The sequence below is a fragment of the Daucus carota genome, chromosome 7, assembly GCF_001625215.2.
Source record: "Daucus carota subsp. sativus chromosome 7, DH1 v3.0, whole genome shotgun sequence".
Lineage (NCBI taxonomy): Eukaryota > Viridiplantae > Streptophyta > Magnoliopsida > Apiales > Apiaceae > Daucus > Daucus carota.
In genome coordinates this window covers 34,792,562-34,820,202 of record NC_030387.2, presented here as the reverse complement: position 1 = coordinate 34,820,202, position 27,641 = coordinate 34,792,562, and the positions used below count along the sequence as shown (strand labels likewise).

Sequence of the window (27,641 nt, the reverse complement as noted above, 5' to 3'; positions counted from 1 at the left end):
TGTGTGCTTCGTTTCTTGACCATCGTTTTTCTAATCTTAAACGCAAAAATATTGCCCTACTATGTGCTGTTACTTATATATTCCCAATATTATTTATAAACGTTACGCTTTAGTAAGTTTCAAAATGAATGTCACTAACATATTTTTCCTTATAAATTATTAATGCAATCAGAAATTAATATAATTTTTGTTATAATTTCGATCAAAACATTTATTACCTACATAATACAATCGGAACAACAAAATAATAAATTAATCCCGTGCTTATTCATACGTGCCTCGAAATGGATCTTATTATTTTCAAGGATAATAATAGAAAAATCCACATAATCTATAGAAATGAAATTTCGCTTCACTTCATGGTGGTATCTTTTTACCTGTTTTTAAAATTTGCACTCATGACACTAAATCAAAAGCAGCCAACCAAAATACAAAATTGAAATGTTAGTCTCTGCTGCCTTCAAATATAATTGATTATAATATTATTCATTTATACATGGAGTAAAATATATGCCCACGTTTCCATCATATAATTTGTATTGTTTTTGACTTTTTAAAACTTCTGTATTACTAATATTAATCATATAGTATATTCAGGTCACTACAGTTATAATATTATCGAGTGATGTAATGTCTTTTGGTAGTATATATCGCAGAATATTTATCAGTTAGTTTTTGAAGCTCATGTTGATCGTTTTTAATTTCATGAAATAAATATTGCTTATAAATAAAAGAAAACTACATGAATGATTTATATACGCAAAAATTGCTGGCCTAATAAATTTCGTTAACTGATAGTATGGTATTCAAAAGCCGGCTGCTGGTATTCTAACCTGAAGAAGGCCCATTACTGCAGAAACTCACCTTCCTATAAAACCTCAACTCTAGCATCAGAACTTTTTATCTACCAACTCATGGCTCCTCAATCAGCACTCATTTCCTCTCTCAGCCTGAATAAGAAAGACGTTCTCCTTCATGTTCGTGCAACACGCATATGGGAATCGTTCAGCGTTGACAAGAAAAGCTCCCAGAGGAAAATGTTGAACACCAAAGTTGTTTTCATTGATGAAGAGGTAACTTACAAACTTGTATTTCAAAACCTTATTATGCGCATAGGTTGGTGTTCTTCATTCCTAATGATACCATTTGGGCCTAATGCAGCAATCCCAGATTATGCTGACGGTCTGGAACAACCAGAAACAAGACTACTTTCCTCTCTTAAAGGAAGGTGGCGTCTATGACATCTCTCAATTCAGGGTTGTCCCCAACTTAACAGGATACAGAATCGTCAATTCTGAGATCGCCTTAAGTTTTGATCACAACACAAAAGTGATACCGAAGGAGGAAACTGAACGCATCCCGTTATTCAAATTTGAACTGACAAAGTTCAAAGACGTTCCTTCGCTTCTCTGGAACACTAAGAACCTCATAGGTATGAAATATTTGCCAAGAACTATGTGACATTAATTTACAAACACCTAAATACACTCCACGCAACTCCACAGAGGTTGCTGGACTGGTTACAGAGTATGGGGACCCGGAAACTGCATCAAATGGAGCAAAGAAAATGGATATACTATTGCTTGATAGCAGGTAACATTTACTGTCATCCTAAACTGTGGTCCTTAAAATATTAGGGGAGATTACATCAAAATTTTTTCTCGTGCAGCAACAAAGACATGATTGTAACATTGTGGGAAGAGAAAGCCAACGGGTTTCAGAATGATTTGGCTGCTGCAGATGATGGAGCTGCATTTGTGATCATAACAGGACTTCTCGTGAAAAAATATTCAGGTCAGATAGGCTTATATAGTGCATTATCAGCATACATGTGATCATTTTTCCCAGTGTATATGCATTAAAATTATCCAAATGCAGATGTTAGGAAAAATAAATTAACAAGAAAACCCAATACTACCTACAGCAAAGTTAGGTCAAAGGATAGAAAAGCTTATAACTATCGCAAGGGCATAATTCATGTCATTTTAAAAATCCAGCTATAGTTATTTCTGGTCGAGCAATAACGTAATTGAACTTCTAAATCTTTAAGACAACCGCCCAGGCTGGACAGGCTACACTAAACTACTAAAATGAACTTATATATTAGCACTACTTTTGCTACCAAAAACAGGATGCTTGATCAGCATATGTGCGATTCTCTCACCAGGGGTATTTAAGCAGAGCAAACTGCAAACAACCATATTGTAGAAATGTCTTGGACACTTGCCTAGCTCAAAAACAACCCAGTGATTTCTATAACCATTATAGTTCGGTGTTGACACCTATGCATGCATATTCTTTTAGCTATACCAACTATAAAAGATAATTCATTTCCTCCTACTGCATAGTACTGTTATCTGAATATACAATCATTTTACAGCAATTCATGTTCTTCAATTCCTTTAGATTAAACCACAACAAAACAACGGCATAAACTAACAAAGACTTAAACAAAAACCATACAGGGAAGGATATAGTACTCTCCAGTGGGGATGCAACAAGGACTTACTTCAACATAGATTATGCCCCGCTCAAAGAACTCAGTCAGAGTATGATACGCAACGCAAGGGAGAGAGGCACAACCATCCCTCCACCAAGAAAAAAGATATTTGTTTCAACGGCAGAAAATGCCTTGAAGGTGGTAAAAATACAGGACATCCTGGAGGTCGAGCTTCCCAATGCGGGGGAGGTGAGTGATAAATTTTTGAGCATTTGACTTCATAAACACATTATATGATAACATGACATTGCATCCCATTCAGATTATGCGCTTCATATGTGAGGCAAACATTATCAATGTCTCAAAATATGATGGATGGTACTACAATAGCTGTCCCAAATGCCCAAAGGGTATAAGAATAGAGGAAAACAAATTTTACTGCGACGCTTGCAAGAAGGAGACAGACGGCTACACACAACGGTTTAACTTTACTCAAATCATTAATATTTTATGTTTATCGCTGCACCAATGAACACCGTGGCTTCTTATTTACATCGCAGCTACAAGATCATTATTGGCGTACAAGATGACTCTGGAAGAACAACCTTCGCCCTGCTAAACAATGATGCAGAACAGCTTATAGGCGTCCCGGTCAGGAGCATTATAAGCGATCTGGGGCAGGTACTCTCCCACCACCTTCAGACAACCACATTTATGCAAGTAAAGCATTGCACTTACACTACTAACAAATGAAAACCTTACCGCAATGATAATATTCTGCAGGACAACCTCACTCAGGACATCCCACCGATCATTAACAACATCATAGGCAGGCGATGTGCTTTTGAGGTCAAGGTGTCGTCTTACAATCGAGATGGACGTGCTGGATACACAGTCGGGCGGCTAATAGAAATGCCTGGCTCATCAACACACGTGAAAGAAGGTGAACAACACAATGAGGCGGGTCCCAGCAAGAAAGCAAGGCTTTCCTCACCCAAATGAAAGATGTCCGTTGCTGAACAATTAGGAAAAGACTCCTCCGGGTTATGAAATTAATTGCTTATATATGCCTATGGTTTTCTGTCGTTTAGTGATGCCACAAGTACGCTATTTCGTTTCTTTTCTCATTTGGAACAAACTATTTGCTTAATCGTTGGAGGCTATGGTTGTCATATGTGAAAGGCCCCTTTGAAATTAACTACATTTGAGGGCAAATATGATTACAGACTATTTCTTATTTGTGATTTGTGGCTCACCATTACCTGTTACACGAACATAATCATTCTCCTTCTAAGCACTAAATTCGTAGGGATGCACATTAGTCTGCAAGTCTTTCGCACCTTGAAAGCTAGAAACAGTCAAAGTTTTAATATTCCTATAAACAGGTTAAAATTCTGAACACTAGATTCACTGTAGAGATGCACATTTAACTACAGGTCTTCCAACCACATAGCAGCTCAAAACAGTGGAGGTTATAAGATTTCTACGAACAAGTGAAATTTAGATTAGTCAGATTCAGTGGTTCTTGTTCAATAATATATAGTCCCTCTTCTTCGGTCCTTCCTCTGACAACGTAACGTTCTAGGCAACTTGCTTACTGAACATAGTATTAGTTCTGATCTGTATATAAATCGAGTCTGCAAAATAGCCATGAGCTAAGAGCCCTGTTTTTAAAAACCTTTAGGCCACAACCAAAAAACTTACGTTTCCTGAGTTCAAACAGCTTTAAGATACATTCCTATATTTTTGCAGAGGTAGTAAATTTCATTCATAAAGACAACAGACTACAATTTTGGGTCAAACAAAGGATCCTAAAATGAGAAGACTAATGAAACAAATGATATACACATGAACATTAAGGATTAGTCAATCAAATTGGCAACCAACTTTTGTCTAGAGAGAGCAAATTAGGAAAGAGCATGGGGTACCTTGGCAAACTGAGCAAAGAAAGACTCCACATCTTCAAGCTTTCCAATGAACACTCACTATCTTCAGAGATCTTTATATAGGGCGAAATCTTTACTGGCTCACCTACATATTTTACTGTATCTTCTGATATTTCTTCCTGTTTTGCATCTCCGGAACCAAGATGACCTCTCATCCTAGAGAATGAGCATATCAACGCCTAGCTGACCACTAGAAAACCCATTAAAAGAGGCCTAACATGATAGCACTTTCTTCTGTATAAATACATTTTACATTTCTCCATTCTAATATTTCAAGCAATACTATCATGTTGACTGCATTTATATATATATAATTATTATGCATCAAATTAAGAAACAAAAATAATAATTATGCCAAGAAGGTTGATGACTTCATTCCTGCTGCCTTAGTAACAACTAAGTCAAAAAACTGAAAATGATGAATTTTCTTTTATGGCTATATTAATAGTTTAATAAAGAATCCATTAGGATATCAAATTTCACATTCACAGTCATTCCAAATAAAAGCTTGCCTTAAACTATACCAACATATAAAAAAAGACAACAATATTAAACACATGCTCCATTCAATCAAACACTATGACACATACATGTCAAGAATAATATTAAATCATCTCATTAGGATTCCTTCGGTCTGATCTGCACGTCTGACAGACTATGCTAACTCACAGCATCCATCGGACTTGGCATCTAATTAAGCTCTTCTGTTTCTCTGATTACAAAGCGAACATGGAAGCCTCTACTGCAACTCAATCAGCTTAACGTCCAGACCTCACACCTCAGTAGGAGATGTAGAGGACATAAGAGCAAAACAGGTGCTCAATGATTTCAAGGCCAGCTATGAACCAGAAATAGGAGGACATATTGAATAACGTTAGGACTTATAAAGCATTCATCACCACACGAACTCCAGCGTAACGGCAAGAGGCCGCACCTGTGTAGAGCAGATACAACCATGCACAACAGAGCCAATTACAGAGGAAAATATGTACCACAAAGATATATCCAACTACACAACAAAAAGGTGATATCGCATTTCTCAAAACCAAATTCATTTCTCGGAAAAACAATCAAATTTTTACAAACACCATGCCCGTGCCTCGCACGGGCTATAAAGCTAGTTACCAAAGAAAAGGAATACAACATTCTGAGATTAGGTTTCTATAAGTGATTTTCTTTCTTATATATTTTTTTAAATCAATATACTTATATAAAGGAGAAGCGAGGGGCGTGTAGGTGGCGCCTCTCACATTGTTTCGTTCTATTTTTCTAATTTTCTGGAATTTTTGGATGAAAAATATCAGAAATTAGAACTATCTTTTTTAGTTTCAGATATATTAGAAGTAAGTTTCAGAATCTGATTTTGTTTTATATTATTTATGGAATTATTTTAGAATATTTATGCAATATAGCAGTTTGAAAGTTTTAATCTGATTTTGTTTCAGATTATTTAATTATGGGAAAGAGTAGCACACAAGTTTCTCTGCACCTATAAAAACCCCTATAGGTTGTAGGGTTTTGGATCATCTAAACACAACCTACTCTCTCTCAATACCACAACCTACCTCTCTCTGGTAATAATTTTCTTGCTCGATTTCTAACTCGGTGGTGCCGTTCTTCTGCTGCAACGATAGTGAAGGCTGTTTATACGGTATTAAAAAAAATAAAGGTTGTTGCAAGCAAAGTTAGTTATAGACCGCTATGTGGGAGTCGACAAATCCAAACACGAGAGAAGAATATAATCTTGATATGATTTTGATGGATGATATCAATACATTAACTATTAGTGATGTATTTTTGTTGGTTATTGTATGGTTGTTGGTTATTCTTTTATAATATTTGTTTTTGTTCATCGGACATGTTTGTTGTTGTTAATTTTTATATGATTTATTTTGTATACAGGAAAATATTATTCAGGCATTATGTGTTTGGTCCGTTCACGCAACTTTTAAGTGACGGCTGTTTATACAGTATTAAAAATATAAAGGTATTACAAGCAACAGTAGTTATAGACCGCTATCTAACGGATTTAAGTTAGATGTTTTTGTGCACAATCAATTCAAAAAAATTGAAGGAAAGTGATAATGTAAGAACATGATTACTTTTCAAAAAAAAAAAACACAAATAAAATTAAGATTCGTCGTGCTTTAAATTTTTAATTACGTGTAGAAATTTATTTTCATTTTTTCACCATGAATTATAGTCCAATTTTCCAATTTTATATATTAGTACTGGTATTACATCAAGATTTTCATAATATAAAATTTATTTTATCCTACAAATATTAATTTTTAATCACTAATATACATTTTATAGACATCCACGGAAAATTACTGTATTATACAAATATTAATATTGAATCATTAATATAATTTTTATAGTCCGCCGCAACGCGCGGCTTCTCAACTAGTTAAATATGAGCGAAATTCAAATTTGTCGAGATTCATGCAAAACATTTTTTGTTTTTAGGAGAGTTATTGTGCGAAGAAGTGAAAGACCTTCTGTGGAGTATGGAGGCCCAATGAATAGGTTAACAGCCTAACAAAAGTACAAGGCCCAGATAAAATTAAAAAATAATACGACTGGAAGGCCCAATCAATAAACCTTTAATTGCAATTTATTATTATCTCATAAAGAAACATGATTGATCCCTATTACATCACCAATCACTTAACTAGCTGCTCGTTACTCACAATAACCAGAATAACACACATACTACGTGAACAGCGTCACTTGAAACTTACACTTCAGGAACCGTTTCTACTAAAGAGATAGCAGAGATAGCTAGAAGAAGCAGAGGGAGATTAATAAATTTTATAAATATTTTCATCGAGAATTCTGCGCGTGAGAAACATGTATCCAGCTTCGGTGGGATGGTAACTGTCCCAGAATAGATGATTAGAACTATTTAAGCATGTTGGAGATGTTGGATTACATAATACGGCCACTTCTATATCTCCCGTGCCACAGCATCCGCGATCAACAACTTCTATTCCTGAAACATTGATGCTCAATAAGTCAATATGATCACAGTTGTCTATTTACTCAGGACGACCTGAGATTTACGAGACCTTAGTCAAAATTAATTTTCGAGGACTAATCTATGTTATATGCATTATTCAAAAATTACGGGGCCTTCTATGTTATAAAAGGCATGTTACATTATGAACTGGTCAAGCGACGCAAAAAGAAGATTTTAGGCATCGGTTATTTAAAGATCCAATGCTATAAATAAAAAAAATTCATTTTATACGTCAGTTAATGACTTAACTGATGCCAGAACTAGAAATAGTTTTAAGCGACGACTTTTAACATAACTAACACAAAAGAATCGTTGCAAAAAGTATTTTCTAGACTAGTGGCCCGTGTAGAATGAACGATGAATATGAATAGAATATAATATAAAATAATTACCATAGTTTCGAGGGTGTTGTATGATATCAAGTAAAGGGTGGTAGATATCCACGTAGGCAACTCTTAAATGGGGATGCTTCTTAGCAAATAAATCAATTTTAGCTGACAGCTTGGAGTTGTATAACTGCGATGCTTCGTTACGATCCTTTGCGCAAACCCTGAGTGACCCCCCTGCTAGAGTTCGTTGTGCTGGCAAACATCCCACTGGTGGAGCACTGAATACACCTATCCTTCTTGCTCCGAGTTTAACCAATTCCTTTAGCAAAATATCAGAAATGTTAGCACAATCAATCTCATCCCGGAAACCATGTCATTAGAAATTGTTTGATTAGAATACACCCCCACACGTACCTTAATAAAATTGAAAGCCGAATCAACCATGAGGTTAGTATAAGCACCAATATCATACTCCACTCTTCCAACACCCGTGGAAAAATAGGTATTGGCAAGGTCATCAGTTCCTGCTATTACTAAATATAGGCTGTTGCTTATAATGTAGTGTGCCTGTTTTTTCTCCATGGAGTCTTCTAACCTCTTGATGTAGTCTTTAAATAATTTTAGCTGGTCCGATAACCCTAAAACAGACTGCAATCATGATGCGTCATATGTTAAGAATTTCAGCTAATCTGTACAAAAGACTAGCCAAATTTTTGCTATTTTGGAAAATCAAAACGTATGGATCATCAGGAAGGGAAATATTGTTGAAAAATTATATATACCGCTAAGATTGATGTCTGGGGATCATAACCTGTACCTCCTGAAGCAAAGCTCACACCTGTAGGAAGATCTTTGCTATGTAAATTAGGGTCTAAATAAGCTGGTATAAGTTCTTTAATTCCCAATTCTGCAGCTGAAGATGTAAAGAAACAAAATGTTGTTAGTTATTACAAAATATATAAGCCAAGTGATGCAACACACATTTTTATACGTACCGAGCAGGTCTGGTGGTGTCTTTGAATTAGTAAACCTTCCGGTAGCAAATTTGCCCTTAAAATCCTTGCCATAAGGGGAAAAATTGCACTTAATCAGTGTCGTGAGATTGTTATTGTTGCCCTGATCTCCAATCGAATCTCCAAACACAATAACAGCCGGAATGCTCATATTTGATGGTAATTGAACAATTGCTGTAGTAGTCAAGGTAGTAGACAGGAAAAGCAAAACATAGGGAAGAAACAACATAGTGGAGCACCTTCTAAAAGAATAAGCCGGAGTGGCCATGTAAGAATATAAATGTTTCACGGTTTTGTTTTGGCTATGGAAGCCAAACTTCAAACCAGAGGTTTTTATATAGAAATGGCATGTAAAGCCGTGACGGCCAATTGGCAGATAAGTGTAGTGTTGTTCTAAGTTGAGGTGGTTGTTTGATCAGAAATCGACATCATAGACACTAAATTATTTTAAGTTTCGACTTTGTTATTATGTCTCGTGAGAAAAAGGAAAAAAAAGTGATGCATGCAGCTGGGATGCAGTTCTGGTATAAATACTAACACACCATGAAAATCTCCTCCGCTGTCTTTGCTGTAAGCTACTCCGTGAAAGACATTGATGAAGTTTGTTTTCTCGTAACGACTCAAAATCAACTCAACTGTTCGAGGTGACTGAGCAGCGCGACCTGCAGGCTGCAAGGCTGCACCTCATGCTGATGAAGCTTTGTGATATCGATATAAAATTTTTTAATTTAGAATCTAAATTTGATTTTTACTCTAAAATTCTAATATATGAAATATTTAAGCAAAGAATACTTAAACTTAAAGCTTCCACAATATTTATTGAATTTATTTAATAATAAATATACATTGCATGCAGTTTTTAAAATTGAATATGTTTAATTAAATAAATAATAAATATTAGAAAACATGAAATGTAGATGAATACTAATAAGAAATAAAAATAATATGTGCATAAGTTATTGTTATACAAAAGAAAATAACCAGAAGTTATTACTTGATAATATATATAACTAGATTAAAAGAAATATTCTTAAATACGTGTTTAGGAGTACATAATAACTTTAAATTAATTACAGTAGTTCAATATTATATATGCCCCAATTCTCACACTCACAAAAAAATAAATCCATACTTTCTATTTTCTTTTCCTTCCAACATTTTCAGCGCACTCTCAGCTGACTTATGGTAGGAAGCCTTTTAGAAGCCCGATAGCATTTAAAAGTCTAGGCCCATATATTAACTCAATACTAAACAGTTTTCACAAGGCCCAATGGGCAATTCTTGCCAGTTTCTACCCGGCCTCGTTCATAAAAATGGAGGGAAATTTGGGGGTGAATTTTGGAGCCAAACAAGACGACGAAGCGAAGCGACACACACAAATCTCCATATATACACAACTTATAGAGTACTCGACAAGCTTTTATTTTTCTATATATATTCTTTCGTCATCCATTTTTTCAATTCATTTCTTTCCAATTCACAATAATAATTCGAATTATTATGAATAATGAAATTCTCAGATGCTCAGTTCAAATCTTCAATTTCTTCTCCAGTTGCTCGCAAGAAGCTCAAGTACACAATCTTACATACAGCTTCTGTACGTATACAAACACACACAATTCCTTTGATTTCGTCAATTAGTCATATTCCTATTAATTTTATTCGACTTGATCCGAATCGTCCATACACTATAGGCCGGAAGTTGAGTAGATGTGATTACGTGTTCGAAGATCGTAGAGTGAGTAAAAAGCATTGTCAGATTTTATTCGATGCTTATTGTAATAAATTAGTTATTGCTGATGGTGAATTGTTGGATAGTTATGGAAATTGTTGTAGTGGTAGTGATAGTGGTAGGGTTAGGGTTTCGTTGAATGGTGTGTTTGTTAATGGAATTAGAGTTGGGAGTGGGGAGGTTGTGGAGTTGCGTGGCGGAGATGAGGTGTCGGTTGTTTGTGGGAATGAGGAAGGGGGGTGTAGTGTGGGGAGGAGGATTGGTTTTGTTGTTGAGAGAGTTGAGTTTGTCGAGGAGGTTGTGGATAGAAAGGGAGTTGGTTTTAGGGAGGGGGTTTTTCCGAGGGGAGATGTATTGTTGCGGAAATGTAGGGAGATTTTAAAAGAGGAGCCGAAGTTGTGCATTCAGAAGACGAGGCCGGGGTTTGTTTGTAGAGGGATAGAGAATGATGATAGTGAGTTAGCGTTAAGTAATCGAGGTAATAAACATGTAAGTGGAACGGCTGACTTACAAGATGAAGGCTTGTTGCGATACAATAGTGTGTTTATAGATAATGAATTAAAAAATAATTTGGATGGTGTCGGACAGCTGAATTTAGATTTAATTCACACAGGGGTGAATTGTGAGACCGAATTGTGTGTAGTTAGTGGTAAGAATTCACAGAAAATAAACAGAGGTGAAGTTATTGGGGATCGTCTCATGAATAATTATAAGCAAAAGACATCGTCGAGCTTAATTGTTTTGCCCAAAGATATTTTAATGGTTTCAGAGGTGGACTGTGATCATCAATGTTCTACTGTTAATAGTGATGGATTGAGGAAGATTAAAGATGCCCCTGTTCATTCTGAAAATGGTATGGGAAATGGCAAACCAGCTGCCGTGTCAGTTGGTTGTAAAGTTAAGATGGATGGTCCTGTACTTGATTGTGTTTTGGAGAATAATAGTGAGGGCCACTTCGTCCCTCCGCCAGGAAATAAGTTCTATTTAAATCGACTTCATTTTATGAGTCATGGTTCATCAGGACACGATAATGTGGTTTCCCTGCCAGATCTACTTTATCCTGTCAAAACCATCGTACGACTATTTATCACGACATTTACCAGTAATATTTTATGGTGAGTACTATTTTTATCATACCAGCTAATGATGTTAATTTTATGCATTATCATGCCTTTAAGATTAAACACCGTCACATAAGTTGTTTAGCTTGCTGATGGTATAACCTAATGTATAATATCTACCATCCTTCATATTTATATGATTGTAAATTTGGAATTTTATTATTTACTCTTTGCTTGTGGTTGTTTATATTCAAATATTTACTTTTTCGGCTTAACTAGAAACAATGAATATGTATATTTTTCTGAAACAAAATTAATAGTTTATTTATATGTATAGGTTTTTATCTTACTGTCAGATACCAACATATCTACCAGTAACGATTGTTTGCCACAATACTGGGAAGTGCTGGAGTTCAAGCCTTGATGATAGGATGTCAGTTCCTTACTTGGATTACCCAAACCTAATAGTGGTGTAAGTTACAATTTTAGTTTTGCTTCTTCAGGGATTTACCATAGGTGTATATCATACTGTGTACAACTAACAGTTCTGTAATGCAGTACACTTGTGTAATAGGTATCCACAATTTCCTGAGGCCATAGCCTTTGGCCAAGACCGCAAGAAACATGGCATCGCTTGTCATCATCCGAAGTTGATTGTATTGCAAAGAGAAGATAGTATACGTGTCATCATCACTTCAGCAAATTTGGTGCCAAAACAGGTGTTTATTATGTTCTTAGCTCGATCTGATAATTTGATCATGCAAGTAATCATTTAATAAGTATCTTTATCTTTGGCTTCTGTGCTCAGGTCATTGGAGCATGTCATGTGCAACAACTTGACTCACTATTGAGCAATCCTTTCAATATAAAGTGTTTGCTTTCACTTCGTCATTGGCTTACTTTTCTTTTTTCAACCCTGAGCCCCCAGAACTAGACTTGTCCATGTTTTAGTTAGGTCCCTGATTACATTCTGAGATGCAGAATAATACATAGGGCGTGCATAGAGATTAGACTCTAAAATAACGGATTATAAAGATAAACAATCTGAGAAGGATTGATATGTGTGTCTCCGTGTAGCTATTCCAATTGCATATGCATTTTTTTGTGACATGGTTTTGCACTAGTAACTTTTAATGCTATTTTTACCAGTACTGTGAACTTGTTGCAAGTTTTATGCTGTATTACATGTTTTTTGAAATGTTTATGTTATAATATGAGATGTTAATTATTCATTATTTGAATCCTGCAGTGGCTTTTTGTGACCAATACTGTTTGGTGGCAAGATTTTCCGCGCTTGAGTACACCGGACATTATCTCTCTCTTTACACAATCAACTGAGGGGGAGGTAAATCAAAATACAAGATCTGATTTTGCTGCTCAGCTTGGTAAATTCATGGCAACATTAATAGCTGATGTACCAAATCAGGCTCATTGGATTATGGAGTTGACCAAGTATGACTTTAGAGGGGCGGTTGGGCATCTCGTTGCTTCGATACCTGGAATCCATTCTTCTAAGATCCCTTGCATTTTGGATCCCAGATATTCCTTAAATGTATGATCGTTGATCTCTCTGTGTTGGTCTTTTACATGATAGAATTGACTAACAACAATGAACTTGCGATAAGCTTTAACTGTTTGTTGAGTGTTGACATAAATATCTTTTGCAATTATACATGATTATCACTAGCTCTGTAGCCAATTGGATATTCTCCTTTTATTGTTAACAATAGGCCAAGGGTTCGAGCCGTAGTGGAAGTATGCTATTAACCATAAGTTCCATAACCAAAAAAATTGTATCATATACATGATTTCCACCTTGTGCTTAAAATGAGAGTTTCTACACTTGACCTACATTTTCTAGAAGCTAATAAATGCATTGCAAATATATGGGCTAAAATTAAACAAGACAAATGATATGGGATGGAGAGAGTATGTTGTTTGACGTCTGACCACTATATTCTTTTGAGGTGTCTTCTGGTTACGTAGTGTAAGCTCAACATGTTTACTTTGCTTTAAACATCACAGGGAGCTTCTTCATATATTTCTGGGTCCTGTGGTATGAAAATACTAGGCTCTATTGAAGCATCAGTTGTTGGTTTGAGCCATCTTTTTCGTGCTTCAGCTGATTCAAGTGGCTCTCAGCTAAAGAGACTTGCAGTTTTTCTTGGAAAGTGCCGTGAGAATGCATATGGAATGTCCGAGATTGTTTTGAGGAGAAATGTGAATATACCGGCTGATGCAAATGCTGTAGCTGTTCTTATTCCTAATCCAGACAAGTTCATCGAGGGAGGTAATTTGGCTCACTTCCGTTGTCGTTCATTCTATATGCTGTAAGCTGTTGATAAAGTAGGCTTTGCCTATAAAGCCGACCTCGTTCACTCAGAGCTTTGTCACATGCACATTGGTTATTGCCTTGTAGGAAATCTGGAAGTGCTTTCCATTTTTAAAAAAGTGAATTGTCAGTGTAGTTCTCTACTTTTACTTTATGTTATACTTACACATACTATGCAGTGATGATGCCTAAAGAATTGTCTACACTCTACTATCTTCATATATTAATATGGTATGTAAAGCAAGGGGGAGAGCTTTAGTTGGTGATTTGGGACTATTAAGTGACAATTTACTCCTTTTAACTTCTTCATATTAAAGTTAACCCACTAGTTGTGCTGTACCTTTTATACCAGTTTAAAAGAGTCCCATATATGGTATAGTTAAGATTTTGAGACGCTTTTTCTTTCTTGCTAAAAGGGAGATATTTGATGTCAAGAAATGTGTTGCAGCATTGCTCTACATCAGGTTAAGTTGATCATAATTTGTTTTACTTAGTGGATTGATGCAGGTAATTTCTTATTTGTTGTTCTGACTTTGTATGTTTTTATCACGAGTGGCATCTTTTTAGTTCCTCTTACATGAAGTTCTAGTGTGGCGTGCTTGAATTTAAACCTATTTTTTGTGTTTTGCCTACTATCCCTGAATTGTCTATATGTCTATAAACATGTGCTGATGTGCCCAACAGAGATTTTCTCATCGCCTAGATGTGACTTTTGGTTTATTTCATTTTGACATTTTTTTATTAAGATGTCCTTTAATGTTGTGATTTTGGGACCTGATATATCTTGTTTGCAATTTTTTTAATTAGATTGCATTCAACTTGGGTTTCTACCGAGAAATATTGCAAAGTGGGTTGCTCCATTGTCAGATGCTGGCTTATTTTCCTTTTCGGCATACATTTATCGGAAAGATGTTCTTGCAAGTGCTTTGGAAGGAAGCAACACAAAAGTCACTCTCATACTCTATGTCTCACAGGCAGGAAATCTGTACTATTATACAGATCTTAAAGATATCTAAATTTCTTTGATTTTATAAGAGTTTATCTAATCATTTGGTCAATGGTTATTCACAGTCAGTCATATTGTGCAGGGAACTAGTTTTATGGACATTTCAGGAGTAACTCAGCCTATACTTGTTTCAGCAATATGCTCACTTATTGCATCAATTCAGAGATCCTCTGGCCTATGGAGACTTCAAGAGGTAATATACTTTGTGTTTTAGCTTTATTTTTATCTCATTCTTACAAACACGGTTTGTATACATTTTCAACAATTTCTTATAATCAGAAAACAATAATATTTATAAGAAGATATAATTTACTGCAGTTCAGATAGACCATGATAGTTTATTAAACCTGTGCTGTAACATATTTGTCACAACCTAATAGCATATTTAACTATATAAAAAGGAAATAAATCTTGAAAATAGACAAATAGAAAGATGCACCAATCAGAATAGAAAGGGAAAGAAAAAGGGGACATAATAGTTCTCCCACTTAGAGCTGGCTCTCGGGAGGACAGGATGCACACAGCCTTGCCTCTATATGAGAGAACGATAGTTTCCAGAAAATGACACCCCAGTATATTAAATAAGGAGTTTGCAGTTTTCACTTATATTTCCAGAAACCTTGTCTAATCTAATGTTATCACATTGTGTGTTTCCCACGTTTTTTTAGGTTCTGGGTCACTACAAATGGCCTGAAGCTTTTGAGACTGATTTCATGTTTGGTGAGTATCTGTGGGTTTAATTGCTATTGGGTTACAGTATCCCCTAGCATGTATCAGTTTAGTTAAGATTATTTGTCGGTTTCATTGTGAAGGTTCATCTTCTATTGGCTCGATCAGTGCACAATTCTTGGCTGCCTTTTCAGCTGCAGCTGGTAAGCGGTCATTGCAGTTCTCTGAATCTGAGGAGTCTGACCCAGATGTAAGTATAATAAGTAAGAAATTTAGATTTAATTTAGAATGGGTTTAGTTGCTTACTGAAGTTTACAGTGGGGCTGCTGGAGCATTAGCCAGGAGATGAGAAAACCATCTATTAAAATCATATATCCTACTATTGAAAGGGTTAAAAGTGCAAGTTGTGGTATCCTGGCTTCAAAGTACCTCCTCTGCTTCTCACAAGTAAGTTGCTCCTTCATTGTTTTTGGTTACTGGATGTAACAAACTGAGTGTATTGCTTATTAACATGTTGGCAAATGAATACTTTGATACTATACACGAACTAATTTGCCTTGTGAAAGATTTTGGTAGCTCATGTTGATTTTATTATTTTTCTAAGCAAAGTATTCTCTATTAGTCCCCCTCATTGTTACAAGGAAATGGGTACGCTGCCACGTACCGCGATCCAGATCTTTCGTACCCGATACGGGAGCAAACGCGAATGGAAACGTTCGGGGTTGCGACCCAAATCGCCGGAAGTGACGACCCGAAAGAACACACTTCATTCTTGTTCATTCTTGTTCTGAACAATAGATCCATGCCTATGTCATATGATAAGTAGTTTATTTTATCAATAAATGTGTACTTTTATTTGTTATTCAATATCCTTTATTTAAAAAAATTATAAATGTATAAATTATCAACTAAAATTGTATATTATAATGGAATTTATATATATGATTATAGAATTCTTATTAAAAAGGCCAATCGTACCCATACGTTCCATAGTACCGGATTCACTAAAACTAATGTTCCACGTACCCGATTTCGTTCCCCGTTTCGAATCGAACCCTGTCTTATGTAACTATGGTCCCCCTCTCCCTGTCCCTCCCCCATCTCTCCCTCCCTCTTGCCTTGCCTTCCTGCTTCCTCTTCCTCCCTCTGACTGCTTCAAATATATGAAGTTGAATTCTGTTTTCTTTATTTCTCTTTCGCTGCAACTTCTTACTATATATTTTTAACATTGAGTTATCTTATGTTACTGTTTCTCCAGAAAACATGGGTTAGGTTCGCAAATATAGGAATACTTCATGATAGAATTCCTGATCCCCCCCCCCCCCCCCCCCCCCTTCTCCCTTTTGCCCTGCCTCCAGCCCCCCTTCCTGCTTCCTCTCCCTCGCTCCCTCCCTCTGAATGCTTCAAATATATCAAGTTGAATTCTGTTTTCTTTATTACTCTTTCGCTGCAACTTCTTATATATTATTAACATTGAGTTATCTTATGTTATTGTTTCTCCAGAAAACATGGCTTAGGTTGAGAAATATAGGAATACTTCATGATGCAATTCCTGATCCCATTGAAAGAGTTGGGCATCCTATGCATGTCAAGGTAACTTGTGTTTATTTATTTCAAGGAGACTGTTAGGAAATGTACTAATGTTAAACAATAAGTATCGCAGTAAGGATGTTTGCTGATGCAGGTGGGGCTAAGGCGATTTCAGTCAAAAATAAAGGCATCTTCGTGTGGATGGGTTTATTGTGGATCGCATAACTTCAGTGCCGCTGCTTGGGGACGACCAATGTCACGGCCAGGTGTAGTTGGGAGAATTAATGCAGTACTGGGTTCCCGACTTCACATAAGTAACTATGAAGTGGGTGTTGTTTTTATTGTACCCCCTCCAGATGCTTTAAATCATGTGAATGAAAATAAAGAGAGCTTGGATGACATTGCCCTACCATTTGTTATTCCAGCTCCGAAATATAAAGCATACGATAGGCCAGCGACAGCACAGGCCATGAGAGAGGCATTGGCTGAACTCACGGAGCTAGAAAAACAAAAGTATGCTCGAGCAGAGATATTGGAAGAACCAGAAGAAGAGATCCCCGATGAAGATGAGGAAGTGATTGAGGCCACTGATTATGTTCCAGTGGAGAAGGAAGATGACAATGCATATGCTGAACAACTTTGGAGCCAAGTTGACTCATCCCAAAGCTGTTGAGAACGCCAGAGAATTTGAAAGGATTAAAACTGTCAGATGATGTCTTGCTAATGTCCATATTCCACCAGTATCATATCTTGATTTTAGAAGTGTACCATTGGGCTCTTGTCCTGGACTCTGGAGAGATATGCAAAGAAATTGAGCTCCAACATTTTAAAGGTGGCGGATTAAATAGTTGTATACTTGTATTGTTTGGGATCCAATATTTTTGTAACTATAAAGTGGTCAAAGTGTATATATTTCTCATTTTAAGAGTTCATGTTATAAATAGAATGCTCAATAGCTTACTCTGTTTCACAGCCAAAAACTCCACATTCATATTTTATCATTCACAAAAAAGATTAAACATTTTCAAAAAAGATGTTGTGCGCACCGGGACGGATTAGTATGGTATTTTTGGGGAGTATCAAATGAATTTTCAGAAAATATTGATATATTTTTAAAATATTTGAAGATATTCTGTAATTATATAAAATTTAAAATGGTTAAAATAAAAGTAAAAAAATAAAATTATAGGAGGTATTAGATAAGCCTCATGTGTGCACAAAATTGTGTAGATTAGCCAGTACTGTTTTTCTTCATAATTCTTCTTCCGGCCAAATGTAAATTTGAAATACGAAAATGATGAACCATGACAGTGACTTTGCTAGCGGCGGATTAGTTTCTCAATTGTTCGTCAATCCCTGGAGTCTTCTTGTTTGGTACCCAGTCAATATTTTAAAAATGTAACGTTTTTTTTAGTTAATTAAAGATCATGTGTAACTCTGTGACAAAAAAAAAAAAAAAAAAAAAAGATCATGCGCAACTCAACTATTAAGCTGAATACCTAGCAAAAAAAAACTATGAAGCTGAATCTTGACGAGAATGGAACAGATAATATTGAACCAAACGTCATAATCTTTCTACATACTGTAATCTCGGTGTCTGAACAAGTAACTTCCCAGATTAATGTGATCTGCTCTGCCTCATTTCTGCCAACAGTTTACTGGCACTGCAAATCTGCTTCATCACAATTTACTAACAGTTACCTATACATTTTTTTTTTTTAAAAGAGGGAAACTGAATGTATCATTGCCCATCTTCTAATTATTATAAAAAAGAAAAAATCTATTTCTTTGACATTGGTTTACACATCAGAAGTTCCCTACTGTCCTCCACCCAAAGCTACAAATCAAAACTTCCTGTTATCAGTACATGACTATTACAAGTATGAATAATTATAATCAGAAGGCTAGCCACGGCGCAATTGTGCACCTGAAGGAGCACCACTCTTCTGTTTCAGCTCACTTTCCAGCACAGAATCAGCAAAGTGGTAGAGGTCAGAGCCAGAGCTACGAATGGAACTGCCAGCTTTTGGGTAACTTGGTAGACCTGCAAATCCTTCCAACGCTGGTGATGGCCTGTGAAGGTCATTATACCCACTATACAAAGGTTTTCCGGCATAAGTTTGACTGGCATACCTGTCATTGGACAGTGCATCCATATGCCTTCCAAACAGCTGCCCAGTATATGGATTTACGTTGCTATGCATACCCAGATGAGAAGTAGCATATGGAACCCTGGAAATATAACCCCCTTCAGTCTCATCAGCTGCAACCACCCCGCCCCCACTACCAAACCTCGTGGAAGCAGCATATTCATGCAACAAGCCTACTCGATCTGTTCGCGGTTGAACCATTGTAACATCAGAATATTCATGCAACATTCTTGTTGCATGAATATCCCTTACACCAGATTCATGCCGTTGAGACGGCGAAGCACTATAACCATAGTGTTCAGGTAATCCTCCATTATAGTTCATCTGTGTCAATTTGTCAACGGAGTTGTTATCATCAGACTGTCCAACTGCTCCTTGCAGTGGTAGGTCATGACCAGGAAAGCGCGGACGTTTTGCATCCTGGGTTTTTGACCTTTTGGAAGACTCAACCTCTTTCTCCTTTTTTTTATTAGCAACATCCTCTCTTACTTTCTTATCAAGTACGGTAATTTCTCTTTCCAAGCTTGATATCTTTTCATTGATATCCAGGTCTGGAAATGTCTTTGAGGGATCAATCTTGTGATTTTTCCAGCATCTTAGTAACGATTTAAGATCATCTAAATGCTTTTTGTCTTTAATCTGCAAAAATTCACAGAATTAATAAACCAATGAAAGAAACAAAAGATCCAAGAAGATTCAACATACAAAGTGCTAGATGATATCATACCACCAAAGTAGATAAATCCGCAGCTTCTGTTCTTTTTCGCTTCAGAATTTCATCAGACTTGCTCAGAAATGATTTTAAAATTGTCTGAGGAGGATATTTGTCCTTAACATCGAAAGTATAAACGATATTAAGAGCTTCAACTTCCCTTTTATACTTCAGCATCTGCTCGATTAATTCTGTGGAAAAGGAAGTCAAGACATGACATTTAGCAGTACAACAGAAGACCAGGAAGGAGCTGAAAGAACAAAAAATACAAATATGCTACAAGCACTGCACAGCTAAAATGCAATTTCTGTCTTTTTTTAATTTACCTGAAACATAAATGCCAATAATTTCAATACACACGATAGACATTAAATTGGGTCGATTTAATATTTGGAAGTGAAGATGATAGAAGACTTTCCAGTGAATTTTATATAATCCTGCAAGATGATGAGGGGGACAAGACTACCCAGCCAAAAAGAGCAGGTTTCCATATGGAAACATTTGAAATTGACCTCTAATTCTTATGGTACTTGTTAATTGAAATTGGTCTCGATCTCAGGACCTATATAACGTGTTGGGACAAACTGGCCCTACGAAATACAAAATATAGACCTTTCAAGTGATAGCACGGCACATCCTAACTTCCTACATTCCAAATCTGAAGGCATCGAAAGAACTAGAATGCCAGTATTTGAACAAAATTTAGCTGCATTTACTTCAGAAAATACTTCAAAGTGATCCCAAGGGTGGGTTTATTATTACTTAAGCGAGCCTTTATAGGTTATGTTTCGACAAAAATTCTAAATTGGAGCACCTTCTAAAGAAAACGTGGTGAAGTCCGACTATGAGACAGTTTGGTGCATCTCGAGCAGTATTGTGAGTAAAGATGAGAATAGACTATAATTGTGTAGAATAATAGATTGTTAGTCACTCAATTCAAATAAGTTATTTGTATTCTCTATTTTCCTTCTACTTCATCTCTCAAAACACGCAGTTAGAATCAATGGACTATAGTCAAACCTCCATAATGTAATACCCCAGAGACCAAAAACATATATTCATTCATTGAGAGATGAATAGATCATTCCTTTCTTGATGTAAAAATTACAATTTTATTCTTTTAAATATAAATATAATTCATAGCACGATATAAAGTTAAAAGAATATTTGAGTAAACTGAAATCATTTGTGCTACAATAATAAACTTATATCCTGTGAGCAAACTTTAAAGGTTCAAGTGCTCTGTACACATCTCTTAAACTATTTCTTCAACTATTCCCAAAAAAATTATGCAAATTGGTTAGTAACCAACAATAAAAATGATAAAAACAGTGTTAAACCGGAATGTTTTCCCAATTGTGACATCAAAAAAGCATTTCAAGCAATAAGCACTCTAAACAACTACTTGCTACAACACAAGTGAAATATACCTGGACATAGGACTTGTATGTGCTCTACGATAAGTTATGGATAAGGATTATTCTGAATCTGGTGGGGAAAAACCAAGTGAGAATAGTTTCCCCATTTTTCAATATAAACAAGTATTCTATTATAAAAAAATATATTATGGAATTCAGTAAACATTATTTTATTTAGATGCTTTTTAAATTTTTTAACGAAATATCGTTATTATTTAATGTATTTGGTGGAAATAATACTTTATCCTAGGCCTAAGTCGTGACCAGTTTTTTTTTTTATTCAACTGAGATGTCTTTTGATCCCAAGACATCTTTATGTCCCAAAGAAGTTTGGTGCTCCACAGACGTCTTATAACCAGAAATTAAATCTATTTAACAATTTAATAGTTCTCTTGGTTTGTATATACTATATATGTCTAAATTCTTACACAATCAGATTAGCTAATTTTAAAGTTTACTTGACCGCACCCACACTCCTAAGCCCCCTCCATCCTGGTACAATTAAGCCAAGTATCAGGTTTGTATAAAACAACATTTTGACCATAAATATTCCTTAATTTATATATATAGCCTTTTTTGTGATAATGATTATATATCTACTGAATAGATGTATCAAGTTCAGCAAAATATTAATATAATGCCTTCAAGAAAAGGTTTTTTTAAAGTCTACTTAAAGGCGTCTTTTGCCCCCGAGATGTAATGACCAAAAGTTGCTACAGTTCATAAATCATAATAGAACGGTTCACATATATTTATTGAAATATTTACAAAATTTGTACATGTCTGAATTTTAAAAGAATAAAACTACAGTTCACAGTTGATCTGACCCACATTAATGAAGCCGAGCATAAAACTAGTTTGTACTTTGTACCAACATTCTGACCATGTATATTCCTTGCTCTATATAGCCTTCTCGGTATATATACATACATCAAGTTTTCTACTTAATTTGACTCTTTTAACTCTTAGGCTGTCTGTTCATGAAAAGTTTGCACCCCAAAAACATTAAAACATGATGCCTCCAGCAAAACAGGAAAAATATCTTAAAATCAAGATATCTCGTAACGCCAAGAAGGCTTGTGCCCTAAACACGTCTTGGGGGACTTCTTCCCTGGATGTCTTATGACTATAAGTTATATATATTCATCAGTTTTCTAAAAGTCCCCTATTTATTGAAAATTCCCTGACAAATCCTCGATTGATCCTTAATAATATTTTACCAATTTACCGATTACACTCAGATTTGACTAAAAATCCCCGATTTATCGAAAAAATCTCCAATAAATCCCTGATAAATCCTGAATCGGTAGGTCAACTGATTAGTTCCAATTTCCGATTTCTACAACCATACTATTCATAATCAAATAGATGCGTGTTCATATAATTTAATTGGCAATATTCCAACATATTACCACCATTTTCAAATGAAAAGCCACCGAGTATTATTCGTTAAGATATACGTAACTCAATTTGAAGGCAAGGACGCAAGGTCTTTGTGCATCAGTATTAGTGTCTCATGATCTGAACCAAAACCCATGTACAGATCTCAAGATTAAACAAGGAATAATGGTTGACATATCCTTGAACCATTATTAAATATAACATATCCGAAAACTACACACAAATAAACCAATAAAGTTATAGTACATTATAAATGTCAGACACGTGGATTAGCTTTGTGTCCATATCCTCTTTTCATGATATATCTAGATTTAAGCCCTTATCTCATATAAGGCGGCATCACCAACTTAGAAATTCATATTTAATGAACTTTTAGTGCCATTAAGAACAATATACTCAACCTACCCTCAACACTATGAGTAACAAGCACTAACAAATAGAGATGATCGTACCAAATATATGCTTCAACTGCTTCCAGCAATGTAACTTTATTCATTTAACTTGTACTCTACTGTAACAACATTCAACAGATAAACTTATTTCCTATCATTTGTTGTTCTATGATACTGGGCTTAATCCTCGTCCCTGTAGAGATCTGAAAACCAAATCTCTTGTTAAACCATCTGTGCAACAGAGCAATCAAAATGCTGTAATGACACAATAAAGATGAGCATTATATTTGTTTGCACCAACATTCTAAAGCATAGATCTTTTTTAATCTATATAGCCTTATTTGTGATGATGATTACTCATCTGCAAATTACGTAAATCAAGTTTTGTCACTGACTTGTCTCTTTTAGAAAACTGGCTCTCATGATTGTGTGTTCATATTAAAGGTTGCACACCAAAAACATGAACAAGATGTGGTGTCTTGTACTCAATATATCGTTTGTCCTAAAGACGTCTTGCAAAAATAATGGTTGATGCATCATCAAACCAATTTTAGATATAGTTTTTTGGAAAAATATACACCCAATTGAGCCAAAGAAATCCAGGGATCACCTTCTAAATGCTCACGTGGATTGGCCTTGTGTCCAAATACAATGTCATCAAATATCTAAAGTTAAGACCCTAACGCATGTAAGGCTACAACCCCAACACCTTTAAAATTCATATAGGTGAACTTTTAGTGCTCCCATAGCTAATAGCCCCTTTGAGTCCATTAAGAGCAATATGCTCAACCTACCCTCAATGATACGGGTAATAAGCACTAACAAATAGAGATGATGGTGTCCAATTGATGCTTCATTTACTTGTAACCATGTACTATTTCATCAAATACTCATGTTTCAAGATTCAAGTTAATTCTCTATCATTGCTTATTTTGTAATGATGGGCGTTATTCCCATTTGTTTAGAAGTTTTGAAAATTAAAAATTTCATTAATCCTTCGCAAGTAGATGAAAACATCTTGTATCCCCAAGAAGTCTTACAAAGAGAAGTTGCATCTGTTGTTTATAAATCATAATTATTAATAAATATAATTCTGTGTTAATTTCACGTAAAATACAACAGATTGTAGGTCATTGGCCGAATTATAACAGCAACATCTATGGATAATTACAGGCAAGTAGGAACTCTAGTTTGATGGAAACAAGAGGTTTGTAAATGTAAAAACAATTTGTTGCATGCTAATTGGCTTTGATGCGCTTCATTGTTGTAAGTGGAGTATTGTGTTGATTTACTATGTGAATATATTAAAGTCGGAGATGACAAAGGTATGAGAAGATTTCATGGGAGTTGAGTGGGGAATTTTTGTTGGCTAACAGCAGATATGATTTAGAAAGAAAAGGATGGAGCAATGAGAAAATTGTATTAACATGTCATGTCTGCCCTTCTTGGGTTGCAACATCACAAATTTAACATAACAATATTTCGAGTCACTGAGTGGTCCTTTTAAGAATCAACAGTAACCTACTTCCCAAAACTGATAATCAACCCTCTAAACCATCTGATCCCCTCTAATCTATGACTATGTATCTCTCATATCTCCTTACAAGACCCTTAAATCTCTCAATGGAAAATTGCCACAATAAATTAATTTGACAAGTAAATGATATGAGAATGAGACTAAGCTAATGAGCTGCTGCCCCAAATTTTGACAACTTTAAAGCAATCATTAATCATTACTGATTCATATATTTTAACATGTACATTGTGTAAAATAAAAGTAAGTCCATTACTTTGAATATCCATAATATATGTAAAAGCAAAACTAATTGAAATAAGGTTATCAAAAAAAGGATACCTGGAATCCTCGCAAGCAGATAGCGGGAACGACGAAGAGCCCCAGAAATATCCTGTAATTTACATGCCCTAGTCAAATCTTTAATATCTTCAACTTCAAATGATTTTGGAATCCCATAACCACCAATCAAAAAAAGCAAACCCCTAGCATCAGCCTCGCACGCCTTATACAATCCCCCCTCCCCCCGTAGCCTTTTCCTCCACGCTACAGCCGCATTATGTGCTTCTTCCTTCACCCCATTGTCAATCACTACTCCATCCCTTTCCATCAGCAAAAAACACTCCAATGTAATAATTGAAGCATCTCTACCTGCTAACATCAGAGAACTCTTATTAAATGCCCTACTACCTTGCAGATAAAACTTTCCAACACATTCCAACACCAACTTGGCCGGATTAGCTGCACATTTCAATGCTTTCGGAACCTCCTCCCTAAGTCTATCACCGTCCGAAATGTGTGTCACAATGTACCTCCGAAGACTCCTGCCACACATTGTTTTCGAACATAATCTCAAAAGCTCCGATTGAGTATCATCCATTATAACACCGACATCACTTTTCTCTCCGCAATCAGTAGCTTTATCATCACTCTTATGTTCTAAACCAGAATCAGGCAATTTAATCTCGGGCTTCGATTCGGAAACTTCAACTACTGCTTGCTTTTTATCGGGAATTGTAGTTGCCACCCGGATATCAGCTTCAATTTTAATCTTAGGTTCCACGTCAGAATTACTTAACAATTTAGGGTTTTTATCCAGGTTTATTGCAATAGGAGAAGGTGGAGTAGGTGGAATAAAGGGAGGGATGATAGACGGGTCGGGTATTTGGGAATGGATAGTTGTTTGGATAAAATCGAGGTGCTGTTGTAGCTCATCGTAGCGGCGTTGGAATGTTGAGAGAGCGGTGGCGAAGCTACGGAGATTAGAGATTGAGGTTGCGTAATCCGGCGGCCGTGGATTGCTTGTGGTGGTTGATGGGTGGTCGTCGGAGGTGAGTGGTGGAGGAGGAGTGGAGTCGGTGGTCATTGAGGAGAACCCCGGGCTTGCCCTAGTGTACCGGAGTATTCGAAAGGCGTTTGTTGTGTGATTAAGAGGCGTGATTATATTTAAGTAGTTTAATTGAATTTTAAACGTTTTCTAATGACATTTTAGTGAAGTATCAATTTGCGTTTAACTTTAAAAAGTAGAATCAATGTTTTTTTAATAAATAAAATTAGAATGAAGTGGTGAATATAGATATAATGAAGTTTGTAGCGAATGTGTCAAATAAAAATAAAATGATAGCAAAATTTCTAGATAGGATTGGAAGGGAAACAAGTATGAGAGATATCTCTCTTGGTTTTCATTTATGATTATACTAGTGAATAAACCCGCGCTTCGCGGCGGCGTTATAAATTTTGATACGAATTAATATTATAATAGCAAAAATATTATTTTGAGTCATCTTCTGGTTAAATATATCACTAATAAAAAAAATATTATAATTAGTATAAAAAGTTGTTTAAATGGTCATCCTGTCAAACACAATACTAATAATAAAATTAGTTCGAGTCGCCCTCCCGTCAAACACAATATTAATCCATAATTATTATTTATACGATAAAATTAAATATTACACTATAATTTAGATCAAAATTAGTTTGATCCGCTCTCTTGTCAAATACAATACTAATAACAAAATATCATAATTTAAATATTAGCTTGAGTCTCTCCTTAAGGTCAAACACAATATTAATAAAAAATATTCTAATTATGATAAAATTAAAGATTATAATTGGATAAAAATATTTTGAACCGTGGTCCCGTTTTAACAAAAAAAATATATTATAACATAGGAAAAAATTATTTTAGCCACTTTACCGTGAAACATAATACTAATAGAAAAATATTATTATTTATATAAAAATTAGTTTGGGCCGCCTCCCCTGCCCGTCAAACACAATACTAATCAAGAATCATTTGCAGTATCATAAAATCAATATATGATTCCTATTTTATATATCTTATTTTATTAATCATTTTTATTTTATGATTCCTATTTATTAGTTAAAAGTTATTATTCTTTTATGGTTCTAATTTTTTTGCAATTAGTTTTTTTTAATGATTATTATCTTTACGATCCTTTATTTTCTATTCGAAATTTAAGAAAATTATAAGACTAAATCGAAAATAAAAATTGTACGTATTACCTTACCAATCTTAAATATAAATTGTATTTTATCAATGATTGTTAGTTTAAATAAATATAAAAATTATTCTAATAATGATAAAATTAAAAATTATGATTGGATAAAAATTATTTTGAACCGTGGTCCCGTTTTAGTAAAAAATATATATTATAACATAGATAAAAAAATTATTTTAGCCACTTTCTCGTAAAACATAATACTAATAGAAAAATTATTAGTATTTAGATAAAAATTGGTTTGGGTCGCCTCCCGTGCCCGTCAAACACAATACTAATAAGGAATCATTTATATTATCATAAAATCAATATATGATTCCTATTTATATATCCTATTTTATTTTATTAATTATTTTTATTCTATGATTCCTATTATTAGTTAAAAATTATTATTCTTGTATGGTTCTAATTTTTTTGCTATTAGTTTTTTTAATGACTATAATATTTACA

The 27,641-nt window shown here is 35.1% G+C and overlaps 3 protein-coding genes across 6 annotated transcripts; 1 reads left to right on the top strand and 2 right to left on the bottom strand.

Annotated features, from left to right (window-relative positions):
• Positions 1-6,981: 6,981 nt before the first annotated feature.
• LOC108195377 (GDSL esterase/lipase EXL3) lies at positions 6,982-9,151 on the bottom strand. The gene is made up of 5 exons (XM_017362337.2): positions 8,733-9,151; positions 8,520-8,650; positions 8,152-8,385; positions 7,801-8,056; positions 6,982-7,381 (listed from the first exon to the last, which is right to left on the bottom strand). Exons 1-5 carry the CDS (start codon positions 9,016-9,018, stop codon positions 7,191-7,193), a joined length of 1,098 nt encoding a protein of 365 aa, XP_017217826.1. The 5' UTR covers positions 9,019-9,151; the 3' UTR covers positions 6,982-7,190.
• A 924-nt stretch (positions 9,152-10,075) lies between these two features.
• Positions 10,076-18,007, top strand: LOC108193290 (uncharacterized). Of its 4 annotated transcripts, XM_064081734.1 has the most exons (14): positions 10,078-11,597; positions 11,881-12,015; positions 12,118-12,262; positions 12,793-12,888; positions 12,970-13,095; positions 13,569-13,833; positions 14,292-14,339; positions 14,683-14,849; positions 14,964-15,074; positions 15,550-15,601; positions 15,694-15,800; positions 15,869-15,997; positions 17,054-17,143; positions 17,235-18,007. In XM_064081734.1, the coding sequence occupies exons 1-14, from the start codon at positions 10,258-10,260 to the stop codon at positions 17,751-17,753; spliced, it is 3,330 nt and encodes a 1,109-aa protein (XP_063937804.1). In that variant the 5' UTR covers positions 10,078-10,257; the 3' UTR covers positions 17,754-18,007. The 4 variants fall into 4 exon arrangements, with proteins under 4 accessions (XP_063937805.1, XP_063937804.1, XP_063937803.1 ...); XM_064081733.1 differs by having other exon boundaries at positions 12,793-13,095; XM_017359891.2 differs by lacking the exon at positions 14,292-14,339 and having other exon boundaries at positions 10,079-11,597; positions 12,793-13,095.
• An 806-nt stretch (positions 18,008-18,813) lies between these two features.
• On the bottom strand, positions 18,814-26,108 carry LOC108193142 (protein FRIGIDA). The gene is made up of 3 exons (XM_017359666.2): positions 25,009-26,108; positions 19,958-20,133; positions 18,814-19,869 (listed from the first exon to the last, which is right to left on the bottom strand). Exons 1-3 carry the CDS (start codon positions 26,030-26,032, stop codon positions 18,985-18,987), a joined length of 2,085 nt encoding a protein of 694 aa, XP_017215155.1. The 5' UTR covers positions 26,033-26,108; the 3' UTR covers positions 18,814-18,984.
• Between the last annotated feature and the right edge of the window lie 1,533 nt (positions 26,109-27,641).

Excerpts from the sequence above, each read along its gene's own strand:
- LOC108195377 (XM_017362337.2), bottom strand. The coding sequence starts at position 9,018 with ATGGCCACTCCGGCTTATTCTTTTAGAAGGTGCTCCACTATGTTGTTT. Across the intron at positions 8,057-8,151 it reads CGGCTTTCAATTTTATTAAG|GAATTGGTTAAACTCGGAGC; the intron begins GTACGTGTGGGG and ends ATTTTGCTAAAG. Across the intron at positions 7,382-7,800 it reads ACAACACCCTCGAAACTATG|GAATAGAAGTTGTTGATCGC; the intron begins GTAATTATTTTA and ends TCAATGTTTCAG.
- LOC108193290 (XM_064081733.1), top strand. The coding sequence starts at position 10,258 with ATGAAATTCTCAGATGCTCAGTTCAAATCTTCAATTTCTTCTCCAGTT. Across the intron at positions 11,598-11,880 it reads TTTACCAGTAATATTTTATG|GTTTTTATCTTACTGTCAGA; the intron begins GTGAGTACTATT and ends TTATATGTATAG. Across the intron at positions 15,998-17,053 it reads ACCTCCTCTGCTTCTCACAA|AAAACATGGCTTAGGTTGAG; the intron begins GTAAGTTGCTCC and ends TTGTTTCTCCAG.
- LOC108193142 (XM_017359666.2), bottom strand. The coding sequence starts at position 26,032 with ATGACCACCGACTCCACTCCTCCTCCACCACTCACCTCCGACGACCAC. Across the intron at positions 20,134-25,008 it reads TCTGCTTGCGAGGATTCCAG|AATTAATCGAGCAGATGCTG; the intron begins GTATCCTTTTTT and ends CCTTTTCCACAG. Across the intron at positions 19,870-19,957 it reads CGGATTTATCTACTTTGGTG|ATTAAAGACAAAAAGCATTT; the intron begins GTATGATATCAT and ends GAATTTTTGCAG.